This window comes from Salvelinus fontinalis, chromosome 27 (assembly GCF_029448725.1).
Source record: "Salvelinus fontinalis isolate EN_2023a chromosome 27, ASM2944872v1, whole genome shotgun sequence".
NCBI lineage: Eukaryota > Metazoa > Chordata > Actinopteri > Salmoniformes > Salmonidae > Salvelinus > Salvelinus fontinalis.
Genome location: NC_074691.1, coordinates 25709799 through 25726807, shown reverse-complemented (window position 1 = coordinate 25726807; position 17009 = coordinate 25709799). Strand labels below are relative to the sequence as shown.

Below are 17009 nucleotides of genomic sequence, written 5' to 3'. Positions count from 1 at the left end.
TTAAATTGAATATGACCCGAAACATTCTCAGTGTTGGCCTAACAATGTTTAGCGGGACACTTCAGCAGACTCTGGTGTAGCAACAATAGCCTTGCCTCTGTAGTTAAAACAGCTAAAGCACATGTGTCAAACTCATTCCACGGAAGGAAAGGGGGATACCTAGTCAGTTGTACAAATGAATGCATTCAACTGAAATGTGTCTTCCGCATTTAACCCAACCCCTCTGAATCAGAGAGGTGCGGGGGGCTGCATAATCGACATCCACGTCCTCGGCGCCCGGGGAACAGTGGGTTAACTGCCTTGCTCAGGCAGAACGAGATTTTTACCTTGTCAGCTCGGATTCGATTCATCAACCTTTCGGTTACTGGCCCAACGCTCTAACCACTAGGCTACCTGGGCCAAGTGTCTGCGAGTTTTCGCTCCACCCTTGTACTTGATTGATGAATTAAGGTCACTGATTAGTAAGGAACTCCCTTCACCTGGTTGTCTAGGTCTTAAGTGAAGGGGAGAGGGAAAAACCTGCAGACACTAGGCCCTCCATGGAAGGAGTTTGACACCCCTGAACTAAATGAACCAAAATATATATACAGTATACACATCACATGACTAGACGATATATGAGGTCATAGCTTTTTCTCTCCTACTAGCTCTGTTCCTGTGTGGAACTATAATAGGATATTAATTTGGTTTGACCCAGGATAATAAAACTCCTCTTTCACAGGAAGTCACCTTAACCACAGCTGAAAATAAACTAGCAGTGAACCAAACTAGGCCCACTGTGACTCTGGCCCTGATTGTACACCATCAGACCAACCAGATAACGACCCACGCTAATTCCCCCCTTCAACTGTCACCCATAAAACAGTAGAAAGACAATGGATTCTGTATAGGCTTTGTTTGTTTCTCACTGCTAAAAAGGGTAGGCTTAACAGGTCATTAGGCCTTTCTCCCACATTAATCTTCTCTTTGTGCCAGACTGGGTTCAAATGCCTTCTGTTCAATTTTTCTGTTTTTAAAATTATTGTTTGGATAACCTTATTTACTATTTGTTACTTATTGATTTTTATTTTACTATTTATTTTATTATTTCACTCTTCATGCGATGCGCACTGCAAAGAACACCAGAAGAAGAAGAATTATTATTGTAATGTTTGTTTATGTGTCAATTAATCCCATAAGGGATGGGTTGCCAGCTGCTGATTTGACAAGAAAATAAAATTGTATTAATTTCTTTCTTTCTTTCTTTCATTCATTCAAAAAATAAAATGTCATGAATTCAGTCTGTGCAAAGTGTCACACTAAGGATAGATGTATGGGATTTCAGAGCGAAACGGACACCAGGTAGGGGCTCTAAATTTGATGACTTGTGTCAGCGGTGACATGATTCATGATGATGTCTGTGGAGTTCAAACAAAGAGGTGTGGATGTCACAGATGCTCCATTTATTTTCAATTTGACTTACTCATATCGCGTTTCCTCTGAAGGCCCAGAGTCATACGTCGAGATCAATACCCAATCTCCGCCTCGACGACTGGGCCATGTCATGCCCGACAGGAGCATTGATCACCCGGGCTCAGTCGCAGCTGTCAACCGCTCCCCTGGAAGACTCATGGTTGGGACTTCAATTAATATTATGAAAGTAACCCATCTCTTTCAGATTTTAAGTCAATTTAGTGTGACAATATTCCATTTTTGTTCTCATGTTCTGTAGCACAGGGCTACTGAAGCCTGAAAAACAGGCCACTGAAATATATTTTACAATAGGCATATCTATCCAACAATCAGAGCAAATGAAAGTTGGAGGGCCAGTAGGAGGCACCCTTTCCCAATGCCCCAGGGCAGTGATTGGGGACATTGCCCTGTGTAGGGTGCCGTCTTTCAGATGGGACGTTAAACGGGTGTCCCGACTCTCTGTGGTCACTAAAAGATCCCATGGCACTTATCGTAAGAGTAGGGGTGTTAACCCCTGTGTCCTGGCTAAATTCCCAAGCTGTCCCTCATACCATCACGGTCACCTAATCATCCCCAGTTTACAATTGGCTCATTCATCCCCCCTTCTCTCTCTTGTAACTATTCCCCAGGTTGCTGCTGTAAATTAGAATGGGTTCTCAGTCAACTTACCTGGTAAAATAAAAAATACAAAAGTTGTCCAAAAGTATAGCTAACCAGTTTTATATGGGCATACACAAAACAACATGAAAAACAGACCTACGCAAGTTTTTTACAGAACACGTTTTATTTGTTTTATTTACATATTTCATATTTTTTCTTTATATAATTCCATACAATGGGATCTGGAAAAGAATCCATCAAACCAAAGTAAATACACTGCCTGCAATTATTTATTTTTCATGATTTCTGAAGGTCGTTGAAACACCTGCACACAGCACAACACTCCACTTTCACCACTATGATTGCATTCAAAAACAAAAAGGAAAAACTGGATTTGAAAAAGTAAAAACCTCAGCCGAACATCAACTCTGGACCTGCCACCTGCAAGGTTTCTTTTGCGGCGCGTTTACAGAAAAGACAGAGAGAGACGTGATGGGGAATGACAAACTGCAGGCTTCTCGACATAACCTCGATTTCTGGACACAAACAACAGAACACCTCCTATGGGTGGAATGCTAACTGAAAAATCTCTGCGCATAAATCAAATGTTGCGCAAGTCTCCAATTGACTTCAATGCATGGTTTTACTCAAAAGCCTATCTCAAGTTAGCCATATTGCAAGTTAGGCCTCCATCAAGTTCTGGCCTACTCTCCAATATATGGTGAAGTTCAGAGCAGGGGAAGTCACGTTGGGTTGACTTTGGAGAGACAGGAGCATTGTGGTTATAATTGTAGTCAATGATTGTTGTTCTAATGTCCAATCCTTGAATGGAGAGTGGTCATGTTGTCTTGATTTTATAGTATAGTGGTTGTAATGACTTGAACATCACATTGTGCTTGTTTCAATGTCCTATTACCTTGAACATCACGTTGTGCTTGTTTCAATGTCCTATTACCTTGAACATCACATTGTGCTTGTTTCAATGTCCTATTACCTTGAACATGGAGTTGTACTATTGTGATGATAATATCTGATTCCTTACATATTCCTCTTGACCAGGGAGATTTGTGGTACAGTGGCTGTTTCAATGTCCAGTACCTTACATGTTGCTGTACATGGATCGGTTGCAGGGCAGCTGAGACTGAGTGGCAGCGGTCAGTTTAAGGTGGAAGTGGTAGACGGACAGTGTGATGACGATGATGAGGCCCAGGATGAAGCCCAGGATCAGAGGAAGAGTCTCCTCCAGCTGTTCCCTCTGGTCCGTGATGCACTTATAGGCTGCAGGCAGACACACACACACACACACACACACACACACACACACACACACACACACACACACACACACACACACACACACACACACACACACACAAACACACACACACACACACACACACACACACACACACACACACACACACACATTCATGTGTGAATAGATTAGAACTGTGTGTGTGTGTGTGTGTTTGTGTGTGTGTATGTGTGTGTTTTTGTCTGTCTGTCTGTTATGTGCCAATGCCTTGCATTAAATCAAGTGTTACTGATGTGTTCATGTGTCAAACACATGCTACCTACCCCTACACACACACACACACACACACACGCGCGCACACACACACAGTTCTATCCACACATGTGCAACTAAAGCTACATGACTGGCCTGCAATCCTAAACCCTAACCTTAACCCTAACCCTAACCTTAACTTTAACTAACTGGGAAATTAAACATGGGTTTGCTGGTCAGCCACATCCCTTAATTTTTCCCCTCCCCACAGTGAGAAGGTTCTCCTCTATGAGAGAGTGTTAACGTAACATCACTGATTAATATCAGGTCAACATTTAATAATATGAGGTCAAAATGTCCCAGAAACAGAGTCTCACTGGTCTCTAAATTAGAAAGGGTCACATTTGCGCCTCCCGGGTGGCACAGTGGTCTAGGGCACTGCATCGCAGCGCTAGCTGCGCCACCAGAGTCTCTGGGTTCGTGCCCAGGCTCTGTCGCAGCCGGCCGCGACCGGGAGGTCCGTGGGGCGACGCACAATTGGCCTAGCGTCGTCCGGGTTAGGGAGGGTTTGGCCGGTAGGGATATCCTTGTCTCATCGCGCTCCAGCGACTCCTGTGGCGGGCCAGGCGCAGTGTGCGCTAACTGAGGGTGCCAGGTGCACGGGGTTTCCTCCGACACATTGGTGCGGCTGGCTTCTGGGTTGGAGGCGCGCCGTGTTAAGAAGCAGTGTGGCTTGGTTGGGTTGTGCTTCGGAGGACGCATGGCTTTCGACCTTAGTCTCTCCCGAGCCCGTACGGGAGTTATAGCGATGAGACAAGATAATTACTAGCGATTGGATACCACGAAAAATTGAGGAGAAAAGGGGGTAAAATTAAAAATATATATATATATAAATTTAAAAAAGGGTCACATTTAAGGGCAGTCAGGGCCATAACCGTCAGGGCCTTAAAATAATTTTGTTCATATTAGCTAAGTGATCTGTATTTTTTTTACATGTACTGTACTATGACCTTATGTCCTGGATCATAGGATGTATTTACTCGATTGTTTACGTCATCATTGGTGGACTGCTCTCTGGTGGTTAGCAGATCTTACAGAACGTGTCAAAGGTTAATATGTGCCAGTTGAAAAGCTTCTGTATACCAAGGGTTAATAAACACTATAGTTGAAGGGTGCTGTAGCAAAAAAACTGTGTAGTTTACTGCAGTCCAGAGAGAGAAGCATGATCGCCTTTAGAGGTCACAGTATAGAACTGTCGTGGCGTGACTATCATTAATGTGATGACTGCTATTCATCGAATAATTACCTCCAAAGTTAAATTAGTACTCGATTAAATAAATCATGAAACAATTAATTCCTTAGTAATTTGGGGCACCATGGGAAAAGTTTATTTAATGAGTTATCGTTTCCCGAATTAACTGAAGAATATATCAATATCATACCAGTCATCATTCAATTATCATTCAATTATTTTTTCAATTATTATCTCATTCTGAACGTCACAAATATCTTAATCCGCAAGAACCCTATTCTAAGTGATGAATCAGCAATACACAAATTGGCTTAACTATTTATTTACTAACTAACTAAATAATCACACAGAAACACAAACACACACACGGTATAGGTTATCGATTACTAAGATAATGCACATGAAAAGTCCCTAGTGGACTAACCCAATATGACGGCTTATTACACAATGGAAAGGGGTGGGGAAAGATAAAAAGCAGGAGAGACAAAGAAAGTGGACTTATCGTACATATATTTGGAAACTACGCTCACCGTAAATATGAATATTTAGCACCCTAACAATCGCTCATTCGGATTAGAAGTGAAACATATACTTAAGCGTAGATGTCTTTCTCTGACGTCTTTCTGTTGAAATCACTCTATCCATTTACGGCATGTAGTTCGATGTAAGTCTCTGGTTGTCCACCAGAGGTCACAATGTCCTTAGTTTTAGGCTTCTTTGTCGCTGAATGTTCGTTAGAATGGATACATCAGAGGTGTACCATGCGGTGTTCACAGGGATCTGTCCTTCCCTCTGTTTGTTAGACTAGATACCTCAGAGGTACCTATGATGGTGAGAGAGATTTGTTCTTCCCTCCCGTCTTGGTCAATTGTCCTAGACTACTTTACATACCAGCTGCAGACTGGGAATGTATTGGTCTAGTCTTCAACTTATTTTTATTTTATTTTTTTCTAAAGGGTTGGATCAGCTTAATATTGCGGAAAGATTGTTGCTTCCATCAATGTAATTGTCTGTATCATTTCTAACCCCCCATATATTTTGGAAGGGTAAATATATCTATCTATATACCGTAATTTCCGGACTATAAGCCGCTACTTTTTTCCTACGCTATGAACCTTGCGCTTTATACAATGACGCGGCTAATTTATGGATTTTTCCCGCTTTCACAAATTCATGCCGCCAAAAAACTGAGCACCGTCACATAATGTGAAGTAAATCGAGCGCGCTCAAACTTTCCATCATTCTGATTACGGTAGTCATTTTGTCACCCTCATCATGGCAAAGACACGGAGAAATGCATATGATGCAGCTTTCAATTTGAAGGCGATCGATCTGGCTGTTTGAAAAGGAAATAGAGCTTTTGCACGGGAGCTTGGCCTTAATGAGTCGATGATAAGACGTTGGAAACAGCAGCGTGAGAAACTGACTTAGTGCAAAAAGACAACAAAAGCTTTCAGAGGAAAGAAAAGCAGATGGCCCGAACTAGAAAATGGATTGGATGACAAGTGGGGAGAAATCCTTCACTAAAACGGGCCGCATGCGAAGAGCGACTTATGGTCAAGTCTGCCAGTGGGTCCTGACAGCGTGGAGCTGCTGCGTATTGAAGAGGGCAGCATAAGCTCAGCGGGGAATTTGCCTCCGGATGAAAGTGAGGAGAGCACAATGAAAACGATCCAACATCGGATGAAGCAATTCTGAGGCTATTCAACTCCGACACCAAAGGAGATGACTTCAGTGGTTTCAGTGCACAGGAGGAAGATAGTGACCAAGGACTTTCTTGGTAGGCTACTGTTTACTGCTATTTAAAAAGCCTGTTTCGTTAAAGCCTATTTATTTTTGTTACAAGCCGTGTTTCGTTTAAAGGCTGTGTAAAGTTAATTTGTTTCAATGTACCGGTAGGCACCTGCGGCTTATAGACACGTGTGGCTTATTTATGTACAAAATACTTTTTTTTTTTTATTCAGTGGGTGCGGCTTATATTCAGGTGCGCTTAATAGTCCAGCAATTACGGTACATACACATACGCATATATATACATACACATATACATATAGACATACTTTTTTTTAGAATATACCTTTATTATTCACCGCAAACCCTACCACCCTTCCACCAATTGCAGTAAACTAATAAACAATAACACTTAGGCTTCAACTTCTTCAACTTCTTTAATTGTCAAGAGTTTCAGAGGGTCTTAACATTTTCTGGTCTTGTAGTTTTAACCATTTCGTGACGTCCGGCTTACACCGTCCACCTGCTTGGTCTAATATGTTAATTCTTCAGCGAGTCCTTTTAAGCCCTCTGGTCGGAAAGGTGGTTCCATCATGTTGACATGCTCACATGGGTTACTGACTTGGCCCAGGTTTATATGAAAAGCCATTATTTCATTTAAAATCATATTTCTATCTTTTCAAAAGTATTCTTATATTTAATCATTTATTTGAAAGAACATTTAGATGCAAACCTGATCACTAGGACGTGTACACTTTCAGAGTTACAGTTATCATGTAATACAGTCTTTCTGATCATTTTAATGACATCACAAAATATACATTAATTTTCCATATTATATCTGTCATAATTATCTTATTATCTGTCATAATTATTTTATCTTATATAATATTATATAATATTTTCCATATTGTATATCTGTCATTTGGATATTGAAATATATTGCCCCAATGTTCATTGTTTGATGTTTGAAGTTTTGGCAAAGTCTCTCTCTGTTGTAACAAAAGTATTTTTAACTTCTCCGTACTGCAGTGCATGAGAGAGAAAGTTTACAACCGGCGTTGTCATAAAACCGGCCCAACTCTCCCTCGGGGGTGTTTGAGCTATCTGTCCTGCCATGTGCCAAGCTGATCTGGCGCCTCTGATCCTCACCCAGGAGAGAGAAGAGAGAACTAAAGTCTAAAGTCTGCATTGAGGACAGGGACTAAAGCAATAAAGTCCTAATGACCTCTCTCGCTTTCTCCTCTACTCTCTTTCCTCTCTCTCATCCCCCTCCCTCCCTCTCTGCAGCTCTGCTCTTCAATCTGCAGCAACATCCCCCAGCCCCCAGAGAGAGAGAAGGGTGAGGGAGAGGGAGATGAAGGGAGCAGGGAGAGTGCAATTTGTAGGGGTTGTGAGATAACTTCTCCAATACTACTTTACGGCAAACTGTCATCACCATCATCATCACTAGTGTCAGATCTCTCCTCAAGATGACAAACTTTTTGATACTGGGATATACATTTGACATGTGTGAAACATTTGCAAATTGAGGGGAGTACTACTGTAGGTTCTTGTTCTATTTGTATCATCACTGAACATGGCTGTATGACGTTAGGGTTACAGTCTGTACCTTCACTAAACATCTCTGTATGACATACGGGTTAGAGTCTGTACCATCACTGAACATAGCTACATGACGTTAGAGTTCGAATTACAGTTAGTTAAACTAGAGTTAGTTAGGGTTAGATTCTGTACCTTCACTGAGCATGGCTGTATGAGGTTAAGGTTAGAGTCTGTACCTTCACTGAGCATGGCTGTATGACGTTAGGGCTAGATTCTGTACCTTCACTGAGCATGGCTGTATGACGTTAGGGTTAGATTCTGTACCTTCACTGAGCATGGCTGTATGACGTTAGGGTTAGAGTCTGTACCTTCACTGAGCATGGCTGTATGGCGTTAGGGTTAGATTCTGTACCTTCACTGAGCATGGCTGTATGAGGTTAAGGTTAGATTCTGTACCTTCACTGAGCATGGCTGTATGACGTTAGGGTTAGATTCTGTACCTTCACTGAGCATGGCTGTATGGCGTTAGGGTTAGATTCTGTACCTTCACTGAGCATGGCTGTATGGCGTTAGGGTTAGATTCTGTATCTTCACTGAGCATGGCTGTATGACGTTAGGGTTAGATTCTGTACCTTCACTGAGCATGGCTGTATGACGTTAGGGTTAGATTCTGTACCTTCACTGAACATGAAATCTGAGTTGATGTCGAAGGGCTGGATCTGGACGTCACTTATGGCAACAGTCACTCCCTTCTGGTGGTCACTGGAGATGAGGGTGAGTGTCTGCTTAGCCTCGCAGAAATATGAGCGGCCAGCAGGGGTCTCTAACACTGACAAATGGTGGGTGCTGGCTGTGTGCTTCCCAGCTGTATGGAGAGAAGGAATAGGAGGATACAGTACATGAGGAGACATATTACATGAGTAGGTAGGTACAAACAGAAAATGCACACACGCACACACACACACACACACACACACACACACACACACACACACACACACACACACACACACACACACACACACAGACACACACACACACACACAAGCACGCACACACACACACACACACACAAGCATGCATTTCATACAGAGAAACACAAAAACATGTCTTTAATAGAAGTTGGTTAAAGAAATGTGTAGGCCTATAGGCTACACAATATCGAAATAAAAGTCTATGTAGCCTATTCAGCAAATATGTGTGAAAGATTTAGGAATAAGTATTGAAATGTTAAAACCTCTTAAGTATAAAACCTCTATGTACAAGGGTTATAGGAATCCCTTTGTTTTTACAAACTCATAAAACGGCCACTGCGATAGACACACCAATAGCGTGTACAGAAAAAAGGCGACCTACAGTATAATCAAAATGTGCTTCATTGAAAATCAATGAAAATCCAGCAAAAAATGCAATGTTTGCTTTCAATAATTCCGTTTTCAACTTTACTCCAGCCTGTCCCATCATGATTTTTAAAATGTGGATTAATATTGAATCCAAAAATGGTGCGGTCAGGGTAGGCTACGTGAATGTAGCCTATATTAGTGAATTTAATTTAATTTATAATCAATGCTTCTCAATAAGTCATGATTCTCAATAAGTCATGACGGCTACTAAATTAATGAGTTTATAATAGATCTAATCGAAATGACAGCAATAAATCAGATGTGACCAAATAAATATTAAGAAGGAACATCATAATAATAATAATAATAATGTTTTGTAGAAAGAAAATAAAAAAAATACAAATGAAATTTGGAAATATCCAAAGGCCCATGTGAATTGTCTTTCTTTATTGTGTCAGTTTAGTACAAATGTGAAATATTTTTTTTTATTAAATCATATCGCAAAACAAACATAGAAATTGCTGAGTGGGTTACAATTGTTACTCACGGTTGTATGAGTTGAGGAAATGCGTTTTCTCCGAGGTGTCATAAACGAACTGCACCTTGCTAATCTTCCACACATGTCCCTTGCCACTGGTTTCCTGCAACACACACACACACACACACACACACACACACACACACACACACACACACACACACACACACACACACACACACACACACACACACACACACACACACACACACACACACACGGTCATTCCTAGCTTTCCAATATTAGTTTTTTACCATATCGTCACCAGCAGCAGAACATTATGCCTGGCTGTTATGTGTAGGCGATGTTACCCAAACAGATTTTACAAGAAAACCACAAGGGGTAAATGCACTTAAGGATTTGGGGTAATTGTAAATCGCCTCCGCTTGCCCACTGACTATTTCATAGTAGGGGACAAACCTTGACGAAGTAGATGCGGAGTGTGTAGGCGTTATCATTCCACGAGATGTGTATATGGGCGTCCTGGCTTCCGCATTTCCCCTCTATGTCTGCCCCGCGAGGCAGAGCCAGATACGCATTCTCCGTGATAAGCTGCAAAGAACAGAACAGATCATTCAGTAGTGTATGATTCATTGTGTCGATCAGACATTTGTTTTATTCTCAGTAGACTACTCTTTCTTCTATGAATTGTTTCACACTGGTACGCTGTTGCTACAGCCCAGTACAGTGTTTCCAAAAGATCTGCACATCATTTTACGCACAGTCCACAGTGCGTAATACCGTGGCATGGGTGTCCGTGTGTCTGAATGAGAGCAAATTGTTACCTACAGAAATGGGACAGTATGTCACTGTCAGTTCAAGTTGATAGACAGACGAAGTCTGACAGGTTCTGTCCACCTACACATTCCCATCAGTAGGCTAGGTCCGGAGGGTAAAGTGTCTCAAAATGTAGGGCTATTCTAACTTTATTATCTACCCAGTTGTATATGCAATCTTGACTTGAACAGTGTACATTCAAAGTAAAAGTAACATTCTACAAATATGCTGAGCCATCAAATATCGGAGTCGTGTCTTACATCTATCCCGTTGAGCGCGAGGACATCGAAGGGGACCGTGAAGCGGACAGCGAACTCGACCATGAGGCAGGTGGTCCCGTTCTCTCGGACCACGAATATGTCTTTATCCGGGTTGGTGGACAGACCGGAGAGGTTCTCTCCCTCCTGCTCGGCCGTGACCGTAAACCGGACCAGGATCGCTGAACACAGGGAGATATAGAGTCATGTCAGCAGTCTAGAGTACAATGGGAATAGAGTGGCAAATCAATAACAGTTTATATGTTTTCTAGCGCTAACTATATTCCAATGAATATGCTTCAAAACTTCTACATGATTGGTGGGTCCACCACGGACGGTTGAGCTAACGTAGGCTAATGCGATTAGCATGAGGTTGTAAGTAACAAGAATATTTCCCAGGACATGGACATATCTGATATTGTCAGAAATATTCAATTCTTGTTAACCTAACTGCACTGTCCAATTTACAGTAGCTATTACAATGATATAATACCATGCAGAATAAAATAGAATCTGTAGAAAATAGAATAATGAACTACTTTATTTTCAGTCAATGATGGTTGGAAAGAATGTGTTTTACTGTCAATGATGTTGCAGACTGAATAATCAGTGCTTGACATGCAAACATGCATGATCAGCAAATCCAGTGTGCCCAAAAACTCAAAGATTAGGCTCAAAGGAACGCATCTTCTCCCGAAAGAAAACGGGCCGATCATTTAGCGAATCTTCTCTTGAGTATATTTGCCCACTCAGATGTAAAACAATACACAGCTACATGACACGGTTGTAAGATACCTCTTCGATCTCAAGTCAGTGAGTCACTCGTCCCCTGCATGCCTTAGCGACATGGGCAGCACATAGGGACGCCCATACAGGTGAGTCTAATGCTCTAATAATGACAAGCACTTGACTCTTTTTCTCATAAAGTGCTTTTCACCGCACTGGCGTCAAAACAGGTGGCTGTGCCTCTACCCACAAACTCAACAGGAATTTCTCTCTCTCGCTATCTGTCTCTCCCTCACACACACACACACACACACAGAGATACGCGCGCGCGCACACTCACACACACGCACACAAAGACAGAAAGACACGCAGGCTGCAGTGTGCAGTCACGACCGAAATATCGTATGCAACACACACACACACACACACACACACACACACACACACACACACACACACACACACACACACACACACACACACACACACACACACACACACACACACACACACACACACACACACACACACACACAGCTTACCGAACAAACACAGTAGAACTCTAGCGCTGTCCAAGGTGCTGAATCTGAGCTGCTCCATTGCACTGCTGAAATGGCTAAATGGCTGGTAGTCTTGTAGTGAACCCGCGAAGAGAGCGAGAGAGAGAAAAAGACAAAAGAGAGAGCGGTAAGGAGAAAGAGAGAGAGGAGGGATACCGCTGCTCAGTGTCTCGTAGTCACGATCATCGCGAATGCAGCAAATCTCCAGGTGAATGTGAGAGTTAGCATCTGGTTTGCTGCGTATTAAAATGTCACGGTTGTTTCGTTAACTGCTATCTGAACGCATTGTACAGCTTAAGACTCTCTCCTCTCTCTAAATTCAGACGATGAGAGAGCTTTTGGTGAGCGTCACCGGCGGCGAAGCAGAGTTTCCCCTGCACATACTAAGACACTGCACATACTAAGACACTGCACATAGTAAGACACTGCACATACTAAGACACTGCACATACTAAGACACGTGACATACTAAGACACTGCAGACACTAAGTTTCTCTCCGGAAGTTAGTTTCCTTCAAAAAGCTTCGCAGCAGCAACCACAGCTAGTCAGTCCCGCACTCCTGCTGTTTCCATCTCTGTGATTGCAGCTGCGGTGTGTGCTAACCCCTCCTCTCTGCTTCTGTGCAGGTTGCAGTTTCTGTGGTGCGTGTGTGCGTGGATTGCAGTCTGGCGACGTGCTCTCCCCCACACACAACGGAGTGTGAACTCAGTCTTGAGAACACCGGGCAGTGCGTGTGTGCGAGTGTCCGCTCTCTCACACCTTTGTCATAGACATTGTGCATACTACAGCTTAAATACACACCCTTGACTTTTGTGTGTCTATGATTCTAATGATTGTAAACGTTAATAAACACACGGCACGAATGAATATGTGTGATGTGTCAGATGATGTTGTATCTCTTGTAATTTGGCAATAGCGGACATTGCCCCCCCCCCCCCCCCCCCCCCTTCACATTGCTTCCACAAACACAGGCAATAAATAATACATGAAAGAACTATAACGCAGTGTAAATGTGATAGCTTTCTCAGTAGACTTTCCAGAATGACCCAGTATTCCAACGTCAAGGTTATGTGAAGGTTTCATAACTTACCAAGAAGCTTGACATTGAGGAAACACACACACACCTTCCTCCTCCAAAGAACACAAACACTTGCCATTTAGAAATACCAACGATGATTTATTAATTCATCTTAATATTTCACAATTCAAGAATGTAACTGAAATAGAAATGCAATCCATGAAAACAATTTAAACAAATGACATGTATAGTATTGATATTTCACAACCAATATGAATAGCTATGAAAGTGATGACGTTTGTTATTCAAAGTAAATGTACATCATCCTATTTGTGCTGCATGAGGCTTCCCCGTGGATATGCCTTTGCGTTTGTCCCCCCTTTCCTCAACACTAGTGTGTACAGGTATTTGTTCAAAACTAACACACCTGATTCAACTAATCTCCTATAGTCCTCAATCTAGAATCACAATTCGGCAAGTTCAATAAAATGTGTTAGTAGTGCTGGAATAAAAGAAGTGGGGGAAAAAGCCTTCACACACTGCAGCTCTCCAAAATGACATTTGTCTATTATGCATGATCCTCAGAGAAATACTGTTTAAGAAGAATGGGCCGTTTTAAAATTGAAGTCAAACTCGCATTTCACTGCACTGATACTGTCTATGCTGGGCTTACTACCCACCTGCGGGTGTCTTGTGCTCAGCGGGAACGTCTCTGAACGCGGCATTCCTCGCGGTGAACCTGAGGCGGGATCTCCTCCACACGCGCCCCCCTGTTCCTCCTTCCCGCTCTGTTTAAACGCGGGGAATGTAAACCTCCGAAACAGTTTGTTGCCCAATACCGTGAACGTCGTTGAGGAGCTGGTAACAGGTGGTGTAAAATCTGGAATTTCTGTGTTGGCCGTTGTTGAAACGTTTCTAAACATAGTTTTGGTTTTGTGTAAAGGCATTTTCGAACGGTCAGGAGGTGCAGGACTGAGGATGCTTGTGGGCAAACTGCACCTTTTCTGGTAGTAGCTGTCGTCAAATCTCCTCACACTAAAGTCAGGTCCTGTTTTCAGTTTGACATTATCCCATTCGTCTTTGCCTTTGTTGCCTGTGATAGGAGTTAGTAGGATACCAAGACGAGAGGACGAAGAGGATACTGGCGCAGATATTGACACGCAGCTTTTTGTGGTTTTGAGGTTGTTTTTGGCCGGCCGAGGCGAATAGAGAACCGACATGTGATTGAGATGCTCAGATCCTCTGGTAAGAGGAGGCAGGTGATTGTCAGAGCTGGTGAACTTTTCCCCAGGTTTGGTGATGACACAGATTGTTTTCAGTTTTGGGCAGGTCTGGAGGTTGTTAGATCGAGGAGGGGGTTTGGGGGTGAGGACACCCGAGAAAACCAGCTCCTGTGGGAATGTGGGGATGTCAATCTCTCTCTCAAACTCCTCAATGGAATCCATTGACTGTAATCGACTCTTTAAGATCAAAGAATTTCTTCTGCGACCCGAACGCCTCGGGAGCCATGTCCCGTCCACTGCGGTCAAGCTGTCGCTTTGGGGACACACCTGGAGAACGTCTGGTGTCTTAATGGGATCCAATAACTTTCTCTCCAACTTCTCCTCATTTATGTTACAATCCGAGCTGACGTGGGAATGACCATCTTTCTGACCTCCAATGTCATTTTCACGGCTTTTCTTTGAGTTACTGGTTAGCGCATAAAAACAGTCTGTGTGGCCGAGAAACTTTGCTACCTCCACTGCCGAGTTACCAACTTTATTCTGTCGGTCTATTTGAAGCCCCAGTCTCTTGAAGGCTCTCACCAAGAACGCAACGACCGGTGAGTGACCAGCCACTGCCGCGTACATCAGCGCAGTGTTCCCCCACGCGTCAACCATCTCTGGATCTGCGTTGTTTCTAACCAAAATCTTCACCGCGTCAAGGTAACCCTTTTCACATGCGTAACTGAGCGCAGTGCGGCCGCTCTCGTCTTGACAATTGACGCTGGCGCCCTTATGGAGAAGCATCTCTATGAATTTGGACCTGGTCTGACATTCGGGTAGCAGAACAGATGAGATGAGAGGGGTCTGCGCGCCCTCCGTTTTGGAGTCGATGATTTTCCCATCCAGTGCGTCGAGAATGAACCTCGCCAAGTGGACCTTATCGTTCGACATGGCCTCGAGGAGGATTCTGGTGCCTGTTTGGCTGCTGGACTTCTCCGGAAGTTTCAACATGTTGACTTAATTGATAGAATAACGGTTTTATGTATGTTAGACACGAAGCAGTATCTGTTCAGGAGCAGGTTTGGTGTAACCTCTCTCCCAACCTGATACACACCGCAAAAAAACATACCGCCCCTCAAAGCTGTTTTATAGTCACGAAAAGCCATTGAGTTGCCAGGACAACGCTAACATCATTATCATACTTTTTCATTTTTCTAATGGAATCACTAATAGCCTAATTGTGATAAGGTGCTTCAGAGGCTGCACCGCCTGTTTGTGTGTAGGGGTCTGGGGGACTGTGAATTAATTTAGCTCTTATTGAATGCGATTATTGCAACTGGAACAGAACAGAAGCCTACAGCCCATGCCTGCCAGGGTTCATTGCTGTCGAAATTCAGTTTTTACTGTGTACTGTATCATATTGTACAAAAAATGATAAAATTAACACTGTAAAAGTGCGACTTTTTTTCAGTGTTACAGTTGAAGTCGGAAGTCTACATACACTTAGGTTGGAGTCATTAAAACTCGTTTTTCAACCACTTCACACATTTCTTGTTAACAAACTATAGTTTTGGCAAGTCGGTTAGGACATCTACTTTGTGCATGACACAAGTAATTTTTCCAACAATTGTTTACAGACAGATTATTTCACTTATTTTCACTGTATCACAATTCCAGTGGGTCAGAAGTTCACATACACTAAGTTCACTGTGCCTTTAAACAGCTTGGAAAATTCCAGAAAATTATATTATGGCTTTAGAAGCTTCTGATAGGCTAAATTACATAATTTGAGTCAATTGAAGGTGTACCTGTGGATGTATTCCAAGGCCTACCTCCAAACTCAGTGCCTCTTTGCTTGACATCATGGGGAAATCAAAAGAAATCAGCCAAGACCTCAGAAAAAAAATTCTAGATCTCCACAAGTCTGGTTCATCCTTGGGAGCAATTTCCAAACGCCCGAAGGTACCACGTTCATCTGTACAAACAATAGTATGCAAGTATAAACACCATGGGACCACGCAGCCGTCATACCGCTCAGGAAGGAGACGCGTTCTGTCTCATAGAGATGAACGTACTTTGGTGCGAAAAGTGCAAATCAATCGCAGACCAACAGCATAGGACCTTGTGAAGCTGCTGGAGGAAACAGGTACAAAAGTATCTATATTCACAGTAAAACGAGTCCTACATCAACATAACCTGAAAGGCCGCTCAGCAAGGAAGAAGCCACTGTTCCAAAACCGCCATAAAAAAGCCAGACTACGGTTTGCAACTGCACAGGGAATTTTTACTAGGATTAAATGTCAGGAATTGTGAAAAACTGATTTTAAATGTATTTGGCTAAGGTGTATGTAAACTTCCGACTTCAACTGTATTTCCTCATAGTTGGTGGTTGAAAATACAATCTACAAAGGACCTTCTAACAAGCAGGTTTGCATGGGCGGGAGTTTCAGCTTTCCATTGAGACATCACCTTGCAGTAAATAGGTTAACAGAGCAAT

The 17009-nt window shown here is 42.8% G+C and overlaps 2 protein-coding genes across 2 annotated transcripts; both read right to left on the bottom strand.

Moving 5' to 3' along the window:
- Positions 1-2217: 2217 nt before the first annotated feature.
- Positions 2218-12992, bottom strand: LOC129825353 (lysosome-associated membrane glycoprotein 5-like). Its single transcript, XM_055885388.1, has 6 exons — positions 12271-12992; positions 11006-11184; positions 10389-10520; positions 9978-10071; positions 8764-8952; positions 2218-3330 (listed from the first exon to the last, which is right to left on the bottom strand). Exons 1-6 carry the CDS (start codon positions 12326-12328, stop codon positions 3152-3154), a joined length of 831 nt encoding a protein of 276 aa, XP_055741363.1. The 5' UTR covers positions 12329-12992; the 3' UTR covers positions 2218-3151.
- Positions 12993-13445: 453 nt separating this feature from the next.
- LOC129825352 (ankyrin repeat, SAM and basic leucine zipper domain-containing protein 1-like) lies at positions 13446-16162 on the bottom strand. The gene has a single exon (XM_055885387.1). The coding sequence runs from the start codon at positions 15521-15523 to the stop codon at positions 13904-13906; it is 1620 nt and encodes a 539-aa protein (XP_055741362.1). The 5' UTR covers positions 15524-16162; the 3' UTR covers positions 13446-13903.
- Between the last annotated feature and the right edge of the window lie 847 nt (positions 16163-17009).